General features: G+C 40.1%; 1 protein-coding gene across 2 annotated transcripts in view; it reads left to right on the top strand.

Moving 5' to 3' along the window:
* Nucleotides 1–18762, top strand: part of PFKM (phosphofructokinase, muscle) — a 103422-nt gene that overhangs the window by 34814 nt on the left and 49846 nt on the right. For both annotated transcript variants that reach the window (XM_063428165.1, XM_063428167.1), the window contains exons 4-5: nt 12773–12846; nt 12951–13028. In XM_063428165.1, the coding sequence (XP_063284235.1) occupies nt 12773–12846; nt 12951–13028 (152 nt within the window). The remainder of the gene's footprint in view (nt 1–12772; nt 12847–12950; nt 13029–18762) is intronic.

Raw genomic sequence — 18762 nt, 5'->3', positions numbered from 1 at the left:
ATATCTCCCAACACACCAGTACTTCAGAAACAAAGTTCTTTATCAACAGTGAATCGACGCATTTCAACTAATGATGACTGCAACAGTGTGAAATGTGTTTAATGTGTTAGCATGACCCAGTATGTATAGATAACTTGTAAAACATGCTATTGCTTTGTACGCTAACAGTATATACCTCTAATTCCTATGCACCTAATTTACATAGTTATATACCGTATATACTCGAGTATAAGCCGACCCGAATATAAGCCGAGGCCCCTAATTTTACCCCAAAAAACTGGGAAAACTTATTGACTCGAGTATAAGACTAGGGTGGGAAATGCAGCAGCTACTGGTAAATTTCTAAATAAAATTAGATCCTAAAAAAATTATATTAACTGAATATTTATTTACAGTGTGTGTATATAATTAATGCAGTGTGTGTGTGTGAGTGCTGTGTGTGTGTATGCAGTGTGTGTGTATGCAGTGTGTGTATGAGTGCAGTGTGTATGAGTGCAGTGTGTATATAATGAATGGAGTGCAGTGTGTGTGTGTATGAGTGCAGTGTGTGTATAATGAATGCAGTGCAGTGTGTGTGCATGAGTGCAGTGTGTGTGCATGAGTGCAGTGTGTGTGCATGAGTGCAGTGTGTGTGTATGAGTGCAGTGTGTGTGTATGAGTGCAGTGTGTGTGTATGAGTGCAGTGTGTGTGTATGAGTGCAGTGTGTGTGTATGAGTGCAGTGTGTATGAATGCAGTGTGTATGAATGCAGTGTGTGTGTGTATGAATGCAGTGTGTGTGTGTATGAATGCAGTGTGTATGTGTATGAGTGCAGTGTGTGTGTGTATGAGTGCAGTGTGTGTGTGTATGAGTGCAGTGTGTGTGTGTATGAGTGCAGTGTGTGTGTGTATGAGTGCAGTGTGTGTGTGTATGAGTGCAGTGTGTGTATAATGAATGCAGTGCAGTGTGTATATGAGTGCAGTGTGTATGTATGAGTGCAGTGTGTATGTATGAGTGCAGTATGAATACAGTGCAGTGTGTGTATATGAGTGCAGTGTGTATGAGTGCAGTGTGTGTGTGTATGAATGCAGTGTGTATATAATGAATGCAGTGCAGTGTGTGTATGTATGCAGTGTGTGTATAATGAATGCAGTGCAGTGTGTGTATATGAGTGCAGTGTGTGTGAGTGCAGTGTGTATGAATGCAGTGTGTTTATAATGAATGCAGTGCAGTGTGTGTATGTGCAGTGTGTGTATGTGCAGTGTGTGTATGTGCAGTGTGTGTGTATGAGTGCAGAGCATTGGTGGGGGGTGGGCATTTTATTAATTATTATTTAATTATTATTTTAATATTTTTTTTAAATGTTATTTTTTTTTAGGTAACTATTTTTTTTTATTTTATTATTATTTGTATTATTATTTTTATGTTATTATTTTAATTATTTTTTGTTTTATTATTAATATTTGTATTTTTTCGTCCCCCCTCCCTGCTTGTTAGCTGGCCAGGGAGGGGGGCTCTCACTCCCTGGTGGTCCAGTGGATGGGCTGTAGGAGGGGGCTGTCAGGAAGCTGTTACTTACCTTCACAGCAGCTCCTGTCAGCTCCCTTCTCTCTTCTCCGGTGCGTGCAGCTCCCAGGTCAGCTCCCTCTGCAACTCTCGCGGCCGCGCGGAGCGTTGCCACGGTAACCCGTGGCAACGCTCTGACCCCGCGGCTCTCGCGAGAGTTGCAGAGGGAGCTGACCTGGGAGCTGCACGCACCGGAGAAGAGAGAAGGGAGCTGACAGGAGCTGCTGTGAAGGTAAGTAACAGCTTCCTGACAGCCCCCGGTCCATGTCTGTATTATGGCAATGAAAATTGCCATAATACAGACAACTGACTCGAGTATAAGACGAGTTAGTGTTTTTCAGCACAAAAAATGTGCTGAAAAACTCGTCTTATACTCGAGTATATACGGTAGTTACATAGCTGAAAAGAGACTTGCGTCCATCAAGTTCAGCCTTCCTCACATATGCTTTTGCTGTTGATCCAAAAGAAGGCAAAAAACCCAGTCTGAAGCGCTTCCAATTTTGCAACAAACTAGGAAAAAATTACTTCTTGACCCCAAAATAGCAGTCAGATGTCTCCTTGGATCAAACAGCTATTACCCCACTAATTAGAAATTGTATCCCTGTATGTTATGTTTTTGCAAGTATTTATCCAATTGCAACTTAAACATCTGTATAGACTCTGACAAAACCACCTCTTCCGGCAATGAATTCCATATCCTTATTGCTCTTACTGTAAAAAAACCTTTTCTTTGCCTTAGATGAAATCTCCTTTCTTCAAGCCTAAATGTGTGACCTCGTGTCCTATGTATAGCCCTGTTTATGAATAGATTTCCAGATAATGGTTTGTACTGGCCCCGAATATATTTGTATAATGTTATCATATCCCCTCTAAGGCGCCGTTTTTCCAAACTGAAGAGATTTACATTTTTTAACCTTTCTTCATAACTAAAATGCTCCATTCCTTTTATCAATTTTGTAGCTCGTCTCTGCACTTTTTCTAGTGCCATGATATCCTTCTTTAGAACAGGTGCCCAAAATTGCACAGCATATTCAAGGTGTGGTCTTACCAGCGATTTATAAAGAGGCAAAATTATATTTTCATCTCGAGAATTTATGCCCCTATTTATACATGACAAAACCTTACTGGCCTTAGCAACGGCAGATTGACATTGCATATTGCTACCTAATTTCTTGTCTATAACAATTCCCAAATCCTTCTCGTGTGTGGTTATCCCTAGTTCACTACCATTTAGGGTGTAAATTGCTTGTGCATTCTTAACCCCGAAGTGCATAACTTTGCATTTTTCTACGTTAAATTTCATCTGCCATTTTAGTGCCCAGTCCCCCAATCTATCCAAATCCCTCTGAAGCAAGGCAATATCCTGCTCAAATTTTATTTCTTTACAAAGTTTTGTGTCATCTGCAAACACTGATACATGGCTTTCAATGCCCATTTCAAGATCATTTATAAATATGTTAAATAGAAGCGGTCCCAAAACAGAACCCTGAGGGACACCACTTACCACTTTTGTCCAGCTTGAAAATTTACCATTTATGACAACTCGCTGTACTCTATCCTTAAGCCAATGTTCTACCCAAGAACAAGAATATTCATCTAGACCAATTTCTTTTAGTTTGAAGACTAACCTATTGTGAGGAACCGTATCAAATGCCTTGGCAAAATCCAAGTAGATCACATCCACTGCAACACACTGATCTATATTTCTACTTACTTCTTCGTAGAATGCAATTAGGTTAGTTTGACATGACCTATGTTTCATAAAACCATGCTGATTATTGCTAATAACACAGTTCTTCCCAATGAATTCCTGAATATTATCCCTTAATAGCCGTTCAAATAATTTCCCTGTCACAGAAGTTAAGCTCACAGGTCTATAATTTCCAGGCAAGGATTTTGAACCCTTTTTAAATACAACATCTGCCTTCCTCCAATCCTCCGGTACAATACCTGAAACAAAAGAATCTTGAAAAATTAAATACAGAGGTTCACTTATTTCCCCACTTAGCTCCTTAAGTACTCGTGGGTGGATACCGTCAGGCCCCGGAGCTTTATTTACATTAATTTTCTTTAATAGCTGTAGCACCTTGTCTCGAGTTATCCAATCACAAGTTATCTGCAAGTTTGTTGCAGCAATCATATGCATATCTCTTGCCATAGGATCCTCATTAATATATACCGAAGAAAAATAGTTATTTAAAATTTCTGCCTTTTCCTGGTCTTCATTGACTAACAGACCCATCTCTGTTTTCAGTGTACCTACGCTTTCATTTTTTGTTTTTTTAGAATTAATGTACTTGAAAAAATGTTTGGGGTTGGTTTTGCATTCTTTGGCTATCAATTTCTCATTTTCTAGTTTAGCCACTTTAATTGCCTTTTTGCAAGTATTATTGGCTTCCTTATATCTTATATAGGATGCATCTGATTGGTCCGATTTAAATGCTTTAAAAGCCCTTTTCTTATTTTTAATCTCTTGTTTTACTTCTCTACTAAGCCACATTGGTTTTAATTTGTTTCTTTTATATTTATTACCCAATGGTACATACTGTGAAATGTACCTTTCTAATATTTGTTTGAATAGTTTCCATTTTTCTTCAGTGTTTTTATCACTAAGGCGTTTATGCCAGTCGATATGTTGTAGAGCTGCCCTAATCTTATTAAAATTGGCTTTTTTAAAATTATACGTTTTAATATACCCCACATGCTTTTGCTTTTTTGAGTTTATTTGAAAAGTTACCATATTGTGATCACTATTTCCCAAATGCTCCCCTACTTAATGTTGGTTAAAAGATTAACATTGTTTGTTATAACGAGATCCAGACAAGCATCCTTTCTAGTTGGTCCTTGTACGAGTTGTGACATAAAGATGTCATTTAACACATTCAAAAAACAGTTTTCCTAGCTGAAGTACTAGTTCCTCTATCCCAATTTATGTCCGGGTAATTAAAATCTCCAATAATTAATGTGTTCCCCCGATTTGCAGCTTCACCAATTTGCTCTAACAGCAGTTCTTCCTCATCAATATTTACATTTGGTGGTTTATAACATATCCCAACCAATAACGTATTTCCCTTTGTTTGCCCCAAGCAGATATCTACCCATAAAGCTTCCACATTTTCCTCGTCACACTCCACATGCCTAAGATTTGACTTGAACTCATGGCTGACATACAAACATACCCCACCACCCTTCTTGTTTTTCCTATCCCTCCTAAATAATGTGTACTCATTTAAGTTAACTGCCCAGTCATGTGTCTCATCCCACCATGTTTCTGTTATGCCTATTATATCGTATTGTTTAGTGTATGCTATTGCCTCTAGTTCCCCCATTTTGTTATATAGGCTCCTTGCATTCGTAAGCATACATTTAATATTACCATGAGTCATTTGTACTTTTTGTGAATCAATATTACATACCTCCTCTGTTCTGAGCTTCCCCCTCTCCCCATCTCCACCCCCATTGTTCTGAGCTAAGGCCCATCTCATTTCTATCCTATCTCCATTTTCTAGATTGCTTTGAGCCTCCCCCCCTACTACTAGTTTAAAATCTCCTCCAACCTTCTAGCCATCCTATCCCCCAGCACAGCAGACCCTCTTCCGTTTAGGTGCAATCCATCACGACTATACAGGTTGTACCCAAGCGCAAAATCGGCCCAGTGCTCTAAAAACCCAAAACCCTCTTTCCTGCACCAAGACTTTAGCCACGCATTGACCTCTCTAATCTCCCGCTGCCTTTCTGCTGTAGCGCGCGGCACAGGTAATATTTCTGAAAATATTACCTTGGAGGTCCTTTTCTTAAGCTTACTTCCTAGATCCCTGAACTCACTCTTTAGGACCTTCCATTTTCCTCTGACTTTGTCATTGGTACCAATATGGACCATGACAGCTGGGTCATCCCCAGCCCCTCCCAATAATCCCTCCACTCTGTCGGCAACATGCCGGACCCGAGCACCCGGGAGACAGCAAACTATCCGGTTGAGTCGATCAGAGTGACCGATTACCCTATCTACTCTCTTAATAATAGAGTCCCCTACCACCACAACCTGTCTAGACTTCCTTACCCTCTCAACCCCACCCGTACTAGAGGGGCTGTTCCCACGGCTGTTAGAAGGAACAGCTTCCTGCAGTACAGCTACTCCTGAGCTGATGCACCCAACATCTTCACTCAAACGGGCAAATCTGTTAGGCTGCACTAGATCAGGACTAGCTAAACCTTTCCTCTTCCCTCCCCCTCTGCTTCCTCGCCCCACTGTTACCCAGCTATGTGCCTGTTCTCCATCTGTCTCATCTCCTCCCAATCCACTACCTGCACCCACTAAACTCTGCTCAGTGAGCAGCAGACTCCTCTCAAGATTATCAATCTCCCTCAGTGTTGCAATTTGCCTCTCCAGATCTCCAATTTGAGCTTCCAGAAAAGCCACTCGCCAGTGGCGTACTGCGGGGGGGGGGGGGGGGGGGGGGGGGGGGGGGGGGGGGGGGCGGCCCGCCCCGGGTGCCACTGACTAGGGGGGTGCCATGACGTCCGGTGTCATGTGTCATGTGTCACCCCCCGGCCCCCATCATTACGCTGCGCACAGCCGCAGCACCTTTGCGGCCCGGCAGGACTTACTACATGGATGAGAAGGGGAGGAGTGTTGCGGGCCGCGGCGTCGCGCAACGTGATGACGTCGTGCGCAGCGCCGTCAGCCCGCCTTCACGGATCTTCAGCGGAAGGATCCGGGCGGTGAGGCACCCAGTCGGTCAAGGCATCAATAAAATGTAAGTAGTAATTTTATGTGATGGGGCTAAATTAATTAAAGGGGGGGGGGGTGGATAATGGATTGAATAATTAAAGGGGAGGGAGGTTTAATTAAGGGGGGTGTGTATTAATTAAGGGGGGTGTGTATTAATTAAGGGGGGTGTGTATTAATTAAGGGGGGTGTATTAATTAAGGGGGGTGTATTAATTAAGGGGGTGTATTAATTAAGGGGGGTGTATTAATTAAGGTTTGAGTGAGTATTAATTAAGGGGGGTTTATTAATTAAGGGGGTGTATTAATTAAGGGGGGAGTGAGTATTAATTAAGGGGGGTGTATTAATTAAGGGGGTGTATTAATTAAGGGGGGTGTATTAAGGGGGAGTGAGTATTAAGGGGGTGTATTAATTAAGGGGGGTGTATTGATTAATTAAGGGGGAGTATTAATTAAGGGGGGAGTGAGTATTAATTAAGGGGGGTGTATTAAGGGGGTGTGGGTTAATTAAGGGGGGTGTATTAATTAAGGGGGTGTGGATTAATTAAGGGGGGTGTATTAATTAAGGGGGGAGTGAGTATTAATTAAGCGGGTCTATTAATTAAGGGGGGTGTATTAATTAAGGGGGTGTATTAATTAAGGGGGGAGTGAGTATTTATTAATTAAGGGGGGTGTATTAATTAAGGGGGTGTATTAATTAAGGGGGTGTATTAATTAAGGGGGTGTATTAATTAAGGGGGGGTGTATTAATTAAGGGGGGGGTGTATTAATTAAGGGGGTGTATTAATTAAGGGGGGTGTATTAATTAAGGGGGGTGTATTGATTAAGGGGGGAGTATTAATTAAGGGGGGAGTGAGTATTAATTAAGGGGGTGTATTAAGGGGGTGTGGGTTAATTAAGGGGGGTGTATTAATGAAGGGGGGAGTGGATTCATTAAGGGGGGTTTATTAATTAAGGGGAGAGTGAGTATTAATTAAGGGTGGTGTATTAAGGGGGAGTGAGGATTAATTAAGGGGTGAGTGGATTAATTAAGGGGGGTTTATTAATTAAGGGGAGAGTGAGTATTAATTAAGGGTGGTGTATTAAGGGGGTGTGAGGATTAATTAAGGGGTGAGTGGATTAATTAAGGGGGGTGTATTAATTAAGGGGGTGGAGTAATTAAGGGGGGTGTATTAAGGGGGAGTGAGAATTAATTAAGGGGGTGTATTAATTAAGGGGTGTGTGGATTAATTAAGGGGGTGTATTAATTAAGGGGTGTGTGGATTAATTAAGGGGTGTGTGTTGATTAATTAAGGGGGTGTATTAATTAAGGGGGAGTGAGGATTAATTAAGGGGGAGTGAGGATTAATTAAGGGGGAGTGAGGATTAATTAAGGGGGAGTGAGGATTAATTAAGGGGGGTGAGGATTTATTAAGGGGGGTGTGGATTAATTAAGGGGGGTGTATTAATTAAGGGGGTGGAGTAATTAAGGGGGGTGTATTAAGGGGGAGTGAGAATTAATTAAGGGGGTGTATTAATTAAGGGGTGTGTGGATTAATTAAGGGGGTGTATTAATTAAGGGGTGTGTGGATTAATTAAGGGGGGTGTGTTGATTAATTAAGGGGGTGTATTAATTAAGGGGGAGTGAGGATTAATTAAGGGGGAGTGAGGATTAATTAAGGGGGGTGAGGATTTATTAAGGGGGGTGTATTAATTAAGGGGGGTGTGGATTAATTAAAGGGGGCTGTGGATTAAAGAATTAAAGGGGGAGGTTTAAATAATGGGGGTGCAGGGTTTTTTTGATTAAGGGGGTTGCAGTATTCTATTTATTAAGGGAGGATGTGCACTGCAGATTTTTGTTTTTTTGTTAAGGGGGTGTGCAGGGTTTTTATAAGGGGGTTGTGCACGTTTTTGCTTTTTTATTAAGGGGTGTGCAGGTTTTTTTTATTAAGGGGGTGTGCAGGGTTTTTATGTGTAGGGAGTGTATGAAATGTATGTGATCGGGGTGCAGGGTTTTTATATGAAGGGCGAGACAAGGGGCTTTGTAGAAAGGGGCAGGGCAGGAGTTTTCTAGAAGGTTCTCACCAGCCCCTTTCTACAAAAGCACTGGTATTGAAAATATTGAAAAAATATGTGGGTGTTTTCTTACATTTTTATTATGGGGGGGGGGGGGGGGGGTGCCACACTCGGGGTCCGCCCCGGGTGCCAAATGCTCTAGATACGCCCCTGCCACTCGCTCACACCCACCACAGAGGAATGGACCCTGGACAGATTTATCCAGGCATGCATACATGCAGCAGGATGTACACTGAGTAAAACTTGTAATCTTGCTAGCACTCATCCCCAGTTACCAAATAACACAAGTGAGCAAAAACAATATTTACCCTCCTGTTGTTTTAACTCCTACTTAAAAGAGACTACTTGAAATAGCCTACTTTCAAGCAAACTCTTGCGAGCAAGCTCTGTGAGTCAGTAGTGGGTTTATATTGGCAATACAAATCCCACACAGGTGGAAATTAAGGGGCACTCCCCCTAATTAGCTCAGCAGCAGCACTCACAAGGAGGGGTATAGAATTTGTATATGCTGCTACTGTCCTTGCCCCCCAATTTGTGTATGTTTCTATTTCAACATCCCCTTGTTTTCTCGTACTTCTGCTCCCCCTCCCCCAGCTCCAATGGTTTCTCTCCAGTACATATAGACAAACTTGTAGACTGGCCGAGCAAGGCAGCTGATTGCCTGATGTCTGTACTAACAGTCTCCCTAACACTGAAGTTCCACGCAATGGCACAGCGTTTTTTTGATTTAGATGATTGTATTACAATTGACCTGAGCTCAAAAGGACAAAGGAACGTCTGAGTTTAAAGGAGAGAATAGAAGAAGTTCTGCTATGTAGTGTCATTAAATGGTCATACTATCAGTTAAAAATAAACAAGAGGCAATCAGTGACAGGAGTAAAGAGCATGATCGAGGGGTCTGCCAGTGTATATTTAGCGTACTAGCGATGTTGAAATCCAAGGAATCCATTTAAGTTGTAGAAGAATTGTAAAGGGATCCATAACTGATTTGCCTCCATAGACAAACCCTGTGTTTTAGCCATGACGAAGGGGTTAATAGAATCAGATGCTAACATCCCTAACACCATTTATATCCAGGATTAGTATTACAAGTCTCTGGTATATTGGGTAAATGTAAGTAATACATTACTTCTACCATTGAGGCATGCATGACAATACAAGCAGATCTACTTCAACAGTACTCCCTAATCTAATGCCTCCTCAAACAGTACAACATATAGACGTTCCAAAACCTATGCCCACACAACTTCAGCAACCATCTGAAGTCTTGAGCAGAGGACTATTGGCCACTCGATTAAACTGTGTTCTGCTCTGATAAGCAACTGCAGGAGAGTTTCTGTAGCACTCCCCAGCTCTATTTGCAGTAGATGGTGCAGCTACTATGTCTGTTCAATATGAAAGCTTAAATGGGCCATGACTCATTTTAAAAACGATATAGTGATACATTTGACTATTTCTCCCTGTTGCTGTCTTTAATTAGAATTTTCATCTATATACAGACTTCTTGGTCCAAATTAACTATACCACCCGTCTGCAGGCTTGTGTCCTTTGTATAACATTTTGGCACAGCATGAACATTTGCTTTAAGTTTTTATCCGCCTCATACAGGCACCTGCCCTCTCCTGTTTTTTCTGGAGCATCTTGGGATCCTTAATCCTACTGACTGTTCCCCTGGCCTACGCTGATGACCTTGTACACATGAAAACGTTGCATTACATAATTTTATATATTTTTGTGAGTCATGTTGAGTTAGATTTTCAATTATTACTCTTGCATTTTGGAAAGTGTGGCTAGAGAAGGTTGCCAACACATTTTAAATGTCTTCCACTTCCTACTTTTTTTTTTCTTTTTAATGAATTATATTCCCCTCCACCAACTGAGCCCCTTCCTACAAGGATCACCATGGCAGCCAGTTTGGGAATACCCCATGACAATAGCACATTGACACATTAGGTTCACTTCTCAATGCTATATTTTACAACCAGTTCACTAACTTGCCAATTATGAGGACCTGAAAGTGATGGAATTTTAAATTTTAGGTCACTATAGCCAAACAAAAAACACAACTGATCTGGAGAATTTCCTGACAGTTCATACTTTAGTGAAAAACCATGAAAGATTGTGTTCTTGACTTCTGAAGTATTGCTTGTGACACTCCACATTGAGTTTGTTTGTCAGTTACTTTTACAGCATATTTGAGTCTTCTGCAGAATAGCTAACATTTGAAGTCAAGTGGTTGAAATGTGTAACTTCAGAACTGTGTATATATATTTGTATATAGCACCATGGTTTGATTTATTGTTTTCATATGTTTGTTTGTGGGGGTTCTTCCTTGCTCTGTTCTTCTCTTTTCCCATTTATATTTTATCAATTTTATACAACTTCAGTTCAAGTCCAATAACTGCAGCCATGTTAAAAGACCACTCCACAGGTACAATTATTATAAAAATAAAAATCTCTGTTTAGCAGATATACCCTCAATGAATACATGCATGTAGTCTTTTAGGGTATATCTTAAAAGAGCTTGCAAAAGATGCAGTTCTTATGAACTGCAGCCTTAGATAATCCTCCCCTTTTTCCTCAGGAGATACTTTCAATCTCTTCATGAGGAAATAACCAATTAGAGGCTTCTCATTGTGCACGCACACACACTCCTGAATGTGTATGCTCATGCATGTGTATGCACATGTTGCATTTAGATTTGAGTTTTGAGGAGAGGTATGAGTGAGGGAAGAAGCTGTGCTCAAGTAGAGCGTACCTACCACTTCCGTTAGCTTAGAGGAGCTAACAGAAGCAGGAAGACCCCTCCCTGGCTGTTTGGTGGACAGCTGGGTGTTCCATTTTTTGACAATAAAGTGCTGATTTCACACTTTTTAATGGGATATTCCTCACTCATAAAACTCTTCAGCAAGCTGAAGTTCTTTATCGGTGTGGAGTGGTCCTTTAAACTTTAATTGCTGTGATGAAAATGACTATCAATATGGAATCAACTTTAGTAACATAAAAATAAAAAAGACACCTGTACACCCGTCGCCCAATCCACCTTAGTCAAAGAGAACTGCTATTAAGTGTTGGTGCACAGGTATATTCACCCAACAAAACTCGATAAAGGTCAGCCTGGCATGGTTCCCACTTACTTTTTTGTGTGTGAGAAGGAGGGTATGTATATGCACGCATTCTGGTCATGTCCCAGAGTCAGACCATTGTGGGATTCCTTATTCTCCAAACTCTCCCGATGCATTGGTCAGACTTTACTCCCTGTAAAGTCTGGGTTGTCCTCCTAAATAGGGATTACAGTGCTGTGTCCCTTGTTTGTGCTGGGCATAAGCTTATCTATAGAGTTCCGGAAGCCTTGAGAATGTGCCAGTGCAGGACTTAAAAGGCAGACTCAAAGGCCCAGATAGATGCAAAGATGTGGTATTTAGTCATGATGGAAAAGCTGACATCGGCTATCAATGAAATCAGTGATGCCTTCCTAAAGATAAGGAATCCCTGAATGGAGAAATTTGTTCCACATGGCCTGAATCTTAATCTTCTTGTAGTGTAGGTCCCATTAAGGCACGTTAGGCAGTTGGTCAAGTCTTCTTTCCTTTTTTATCTCTTTCTCATATCTATTTCATTCTTGTTCTTTTATGCTCACTAGATAATTAGCCCAAATATTATCTTGCGTCTCTAGGACTCATTGTGAACAAATTTGGCAAATCATTTAGTAACAGTTTGCCCCCTTAACTGGTAATGAGATGAAGAGGTTCGGGTGCCTATAGTGTCCCTTTAATATATTTCTGTGCATGTCTTTATGTAAACAAGCAACTTCACTGGAACATTGCGTGTGTGTTAACTTGCTTTATTGGTTTCACAATTATAACATAACATGAGAATATTTCTGTGTTAAAAGGGCACTCTAAGTACCAGAACAACTAAAGCTCATTGTGGTTAAGATGCAAATTCATTGGTGTTGTCTTCCTGTTTAGTGTCAAACTGTTTTCAAGGTGGGGCTCTTCCGGTACTTAAAGCCTGGCCCAACTAATGTGGAAAGGACTTTGTGAATTAACCATCCAACTTTTAACTGCAATGAGAGTGCTCATGGGGTGGTACCTGTTGCTCTCAGGCTGTCATTGCAGTGGAAAGCTGAATAGCCAATTCAGAATTTCACTCTCACATTCACCAAGATGCAGCATAGGGGGCAGGTTTCAGGCACCACAAAAGCCCTGATTTTGTCAGTCAAAAACACATAAACAGTTTGTAATGGTCATGGTGCAAAGGGATTTTCATCATTGTCCCCCAGTTAGTGTCAATGACCTGTAGTGATTATGGTGCTTAGAGTGACCCTTTTAAATAAACAGCTTGGAAATTTATTAATATACATGTAATACCTTTCCACAATGGTTAATTGTCCCTGCAAATGCATTTTACAAATTATGTAAAATATATATGTATATTCCAGGAATGAATGCCGCTGTCCGTGCAGTAGTTAGAGTTGGAATTTACACTGGAGCCAAAGTCTACTTTGTACATGAGGTGTGTACCAATACCCATACCAACTCTCTGTATATTGCTGTGTTCTTGTTGAATACATATTTCAAATTAAGCAATAAACATCTTTAACTTGGATATTATATTAGGGCTACCAAGGTCTGGTTGATGGAGGCGATAACATTCGAGAGGCTACGTGGGAAAGCGTTTCAATGATGCTGCAGTTGGTAAGATTGACTTGTTTAATTATATTACATGCAAGGCTTTAAACAATAATAATATCTTAATAACGTACATTAAAAAAAACCAAAAAAAACATCCAATTCATTCTGCTTTTGTAATCCATTTATTTATTATTTGTAAATGTACTAGTTAATTGAGAAATTATTTTTTAAATTAACCGCCATTTTTTTCTGAGAATTTGTACTGTTATTTTGCAATGTTTGTTCTCAATGCTTTCGTATTATGTGAACCTATATCTTTTATTTATTATTTTTAAAGCAGTAAATCACTTTTTTTTTAGTAAGTTACACATATTTAACACAACATAGTATCAATCAAATATGCTAACAAAACAAAACAAAACACAATTGTGCTTATAATTTCTACACAATTTGTACAGTAAAAAATACCTCAAAACTGATTCATTTATTCCTGCTAACTGTAAATGTAGATAATATATCCTAGTAATATGGGCATATTATGTAGCTTTTTTATTTTTTTATTTATAGTAGTAGAGTTTGTATGTTTGTTCTTTTTAATTTTGGGCTGAATGGTAGAATGAAGCAAAACCAAAAAAGAGAGACTATTTGTGTATTTTTCAAATGTTTATGTTACAGAGGGTAATATAATTATTTTACAATTATACAATTCCTTTTCTGGGATTTAGAAAACGTAAATGGGACATTTAAACATACCTTTGATACAGCGACAAGATGCTCTCCATAGCCGTTCTACCCTCTGTGGGATCATCAGTCATGAGTATCATTTGGTGTCATCAAGTTGCTCGTGATGATGCACATGATGCATTCTAATTCCTGAATTTTTATTCTCCAGATACCTTTGTAAAAAAAAAAGTATCTCATGCCGATATCAAAATTAAGACCCATTTACAAGAAAAGTCTCTTATAATTGTCTAACAATTTTTGTTGAGTGTGTGGCATTTCTAGACCTAATAGACTTTGCATTTACATCGGAGTTTTATTTAACTGTATTAAAGACTTCCATCTCCTACACCCATGTTAAGCAGTACCTGTCTCCTTTATGCAATATAACTTATTTGTATATGTTGTTGCTAATAAAATTAATATTCATTTGCTTAATCATTCATTGCTTGTTAATTGAAGAAAGCATGTTAATCCAAGGGACTTAATAGTACTATATTGGCAAAGTACTACCAAACTGTTACTTACCCGTGCGCTATATGGTCAAAATTATGTGTTCAAATTCCCGTTTTGCACAACCTTGCCTTTTAAGTTGTATAGAAAAAGGCTTGGCAGATATGATGACAAATGTATTGTGTTAGTCCAGATCCTACATAATTAACCATCCAATATAATATTGAAAAGTTGTCACACTGTATAATTTTAATTTTATACTGGAGATTAAAATATCTTCAATAATTATTTTTTGTGCCCCTGAACGTTTCTGTAAAATGTAAAAGATTATGGTGTGTGCCAGGCACTACCTCCCACTCCTTATGGCTGCCATTACCATCTTACCCTTAAAGGACTACTATAGCATAGGAGTACAGACATGTATTCCTAATGCTTTAGTGTCTTAGTGTCTATATAGATTATTAGGCACCCCCTAATTAAAGTAATTCACGCAATTTAGATATCTTAACTCCATTGCCACTCCGGTCTCTGTCCTTCTGCTCCTCCTTCTTGACTGAGATCATAAATTTGTTTGTGATGTTGATCCTGCCATCATAACATTACCATATCTATTAAACGGTAATCGTTTAGATTGCAGGGTTAAAACAAAAGAGTCACTGCTCCAGTGCCGGAAGCTAAAGGGAGTCTGTGGTCTTCTCATCCAGTGGTTGCAGATATCACAGCTCACCCTTCCATGCACTCCAACGCTTTCTGGATAGTGTGAACATTGCTGTGGGTTACCATGGCAATGCTATGTCTTGTTGGCAAAACCAGAGCGGAGAAACAGGGATGAGTGGCAGACCGCAATCTGCAAACACCAGGGAACAAAGATTCATGTCACCACCTTCTCTAACTTACTGTAGGCAAGTGGGAAGGGGCATAAAATACCTTTATTATCTATTTATTAATATAAAAAAAAAATGAGAATATTGCTTGCATAAATTAATATCCCTGCAAACAGCTAGAATGCTGAGGAGAGCGGTCATGCTTTAGTGCCACTTTTGCATAGTCAAGCGGTCATGATTTAGTGCTACAATGGGCAAATAACCAACAAGAACTTCCAGCCAACCATTCGGGAATCTAGACTAAACAACCTACGGGACAACCACTTATGCTATAATTCTCCCCAACTGTTACAACTGGCAGAAGCTTCACCATTTACCTGCAAGATTTTCTTGTCTGGTCTATAAGGCTGTGCGGTATGTTTTATACCAAAAACAAAACAAAAAAAACCTACATAGCAACAAAATAAATGTAAAAAACAAACAAAAGGGATTTTACATTTTATTTCCCATGTGTAAAAAAGGTAAATGGCTACAAATGTTATTTTTCTAGATGCTATTGGTTGTTATGCTCATAAACATGTACAGAACTATTATAGTAACCCTAACGCATGTTACCCTACTGTTGTGTATATCTGTAAGTCCATGAGATGTAAAGAGAGCTCCTCTCCTGTAGACACCATAAGGTTGTTGGTCCTGTTCGCCTGTCAGTTTTATCTCTGTACATAGATGGTAAGTGATTGGAAAAAGAAAGTACACCATCTCTGTTATTGTGTCCTGATATGTAAATCCATAGCATTCAATTATCTGTTCCTTAGCAGGTCTTAAAATTAGGTAAATACAACCTCAGATGAACAACACACATGACATATTACACAGTGTCGTTATTTATTTAACAAAAATAAAGCCGAAATGTAGTAGAAACCATATGATATGGGAAAAACTAAGTAAACCTTATAATTCCAAACATGCCCAGATATGTCTCCTCCCAGACCTGCCCCCTGCCGTCCTGCAACGTGTCACTGCTTGCCTTTCTTCCATCTCTGACTGGATGTCCTCCCTCTTTCTGAAACTCAATCTCTCTAAAACTGAGCTCTTTGTCTTTCCTCCTCCTAATATTAATCCTCCTCTTTCGCACTCCCTTCAAGTTAGTGCTATCCACATAAGTCCATCCTTGCAAGCGCGCTGTCTTGGCATCACACTTGATTCTGGCCTCACCTTTGAACCTCACATCCAGTATGTTGCCAAATCTTGTAGATTCCATCTTAAAAACATAGCCTGCATCCGCCCCTTTCTTACGCAAGATGCTACAAAGGAGCTTGTCCATGCTCTAGTAATTTCCTGCATGGATTATTGTAACTCTCTCCTAATTGGTCTTCCCAAAAGCATATTTCCCCGCTACAGTCTTTAATTAATGCTGCTGCCAGACTGATTTTCCACTCTAGTCGGTCCTCTGCCACCTCATTCCTCTGTCAGTCCTTACATTGGCTTCCTGTAGTTTATAGGAATCAATTCAAAGTGCTAACCCATACCTTTAAAGCACTGAACAATTCTACCCCCTTTTATATCTCTTCACATATCCATAGGTATGCCCCTTCTCGGTCGCTCCACTCTGCCTGTGACCTTCTCCTGTCCGCTGCTTGAACCCGTACGGCCAACTCACTCTTGCAGGAATTCTCGCAGGCGGCTCCCTTCTTATAGAATAGCCTGCCTACCGCCATCAGACTCACCCCTAGTCATCAATTGTTTAAGAAGTGCATTAAAACCCATCTCTTTAGGAAAGCTTATGGCCTCCCAGAGTAACCTCTACCTTACATACCTGTCTCTTGCTCTCTCCTAAAGGGCAACATTATACTCTCTCTCCAGCTCTGCTTCACTCCCACCTTATTTGATTGCTATTTTCTGTCTTTGTGTTTTATACCCCACCTCCTATAGACTGTAAGCTCGTTTGAGCAGGGTCCTCTTCAACATATCGTTCCTGTAAGTGTTCTTATTTATAGTTAAATCCTCCCTCTCATAAATTGTAAAGCGCTACGGAATCTGTTGGCACTATATAAATGGCAATATTAATAATAGCTTGCAGGACCACTTTTAGCAGCAATAACTTGATGTAATAATTTTCTATATGAGTTTATCAGTCTTTCACATAGTTGTGGAGGACTTTTGGTCTAACAGGTGTCTAACTGCTCCACTTGTCGTGCCTCCTGGTCTGACAATGCACCTGTTTCAGAGAACTACATCTCTAGAGGCAAAGGGGTAATGGTAATATAACGAGTCTCTTTTGGCTGACGCACAAGTATGCACAGATATAGGGCATCATATCAAGACATATTTTAAAGAAAATACATCGACCAACTTTAATCCTGCCACACAACACTATGATTAGAAGAAAACTTAAATAGCTGGCTTGTGGTCGCAGAAAACAAAAGTCTAAACAACTGTCCAAATTTGAACTTGAGATTTGGAGGTGGTTCACAAAGTTTCCTCTACCAAATTCTCAGCCACTAGACTCATAGAAATCATAAATTCGATCCATGAGCTTCAGCTCAGCAAAACAGAATTACAACTTTGCTGGTTAAACAAAGTTACTACTGTCAAACTAAAAAGTCACGTACCTAGCTGGCATGTAAATTTAGAGCTAGCAGGATAGAGCTTAGAGCTTGATAGGGTTAATTGGCAATACATATTTCAAACACTTAAGTGGTTTGGACTCCCAGACTTCTATTTATCTGCTAACACATTTTTATATACAAACTCATCAGCCTCCATACTCATGTGAGGATTTATCTACTCCATGTTCCAAATCTCAAAAGGTTTGAGACAAGGATGCCCCATATCATCCCTTCTCTATGCTATCCAAGATAATCCAAACTTCCAGGGATATCCCTTCTCTTCCTCCATCACCTGCAAACTGGGCAAGTATGGAGCTATCCTGGCTGAGCAGGGTTGCCACAGTGAAAATGAACATTCTTCCAAAAATGCTATGTCTCTTCCACACTATACAAGTCCAGGTACCCAACAAACTCCAGAAATTTTAAACATCTTTATATCAGCTAAACATACTTGGAGGTCTCAAAAGGTAATTTTTCAGAGAGGATGGGGTTCTATGATTGCTTGCATTAAACTCTTCATGTAGAGCACAATTACAATGAGCAGACATGGAGGATTCAAGGCTGACCCCCTGGAGACTACAATCAGTCTTTATTACACTTCCAAATGAAAGACTACCACTAGCCAATTTGTTAACAACGTCTAAACTCTCTCTTCCACTCTGGGACGGAATCACGCAAGTGTTCCCCACCTACCGCATAATATCGGAGTCCATGCCCTTGGAACATCTAGAATGGTGTATGCCTAAATAATCCCTCGCACAATCGAAGAAATGTGGCTACCATTCGTTGGGAGATTTGGGTGGTAGTGATCTAATAGTCATTCAAGAGCTTAGAAAATGCAAAAGGCTACTGAAGTTGTTGTTTTTTTTTCAATATCTCCAGGTTTGCTCATTCATAAAACATAGTCCACCCATTCAGGCCTCCGACAACAAGGATCTCTCATCAGTGACACCCTTACAAACAAACATGTCTTTGCTGAAGGTGTCTCCACATGCTACAAAGCTCTCCTCCACCTGGCCAATCCTGGGAGGGCTCATTTAAATCTAGATGGGAAGGTTACCTACAATGCACTGTCACACACCGTACATTCCAACTGGAGCTCTTAAATAAAGTTATGAGATAGTATTTGGTCCCAGCCAGGATGCATCATCTATGGGACAATGTTGGAGGAGATGTGGGAGTGGGGAAACT

The sequence above is a fragment of the Pelobates fuscus genome, chromosome 1 (genome assembly GCF_036172605.1).
Source record: "Pelobates fuscus isolate aPelFus1 chromosome 1, aPelFus1.pri, whole genome shotgun sequence".
NCBI lineage: Eukaryota > Metazoa > Chordata > Amphibia > Anura > Pelobatidae > Pelobates > Pelobates fuscus.
The sequence above is the reverse complement of the archived record's forward strand: the minus strand, read 5'-3'. Positions and strand labels throughout refer to the sequence as shown.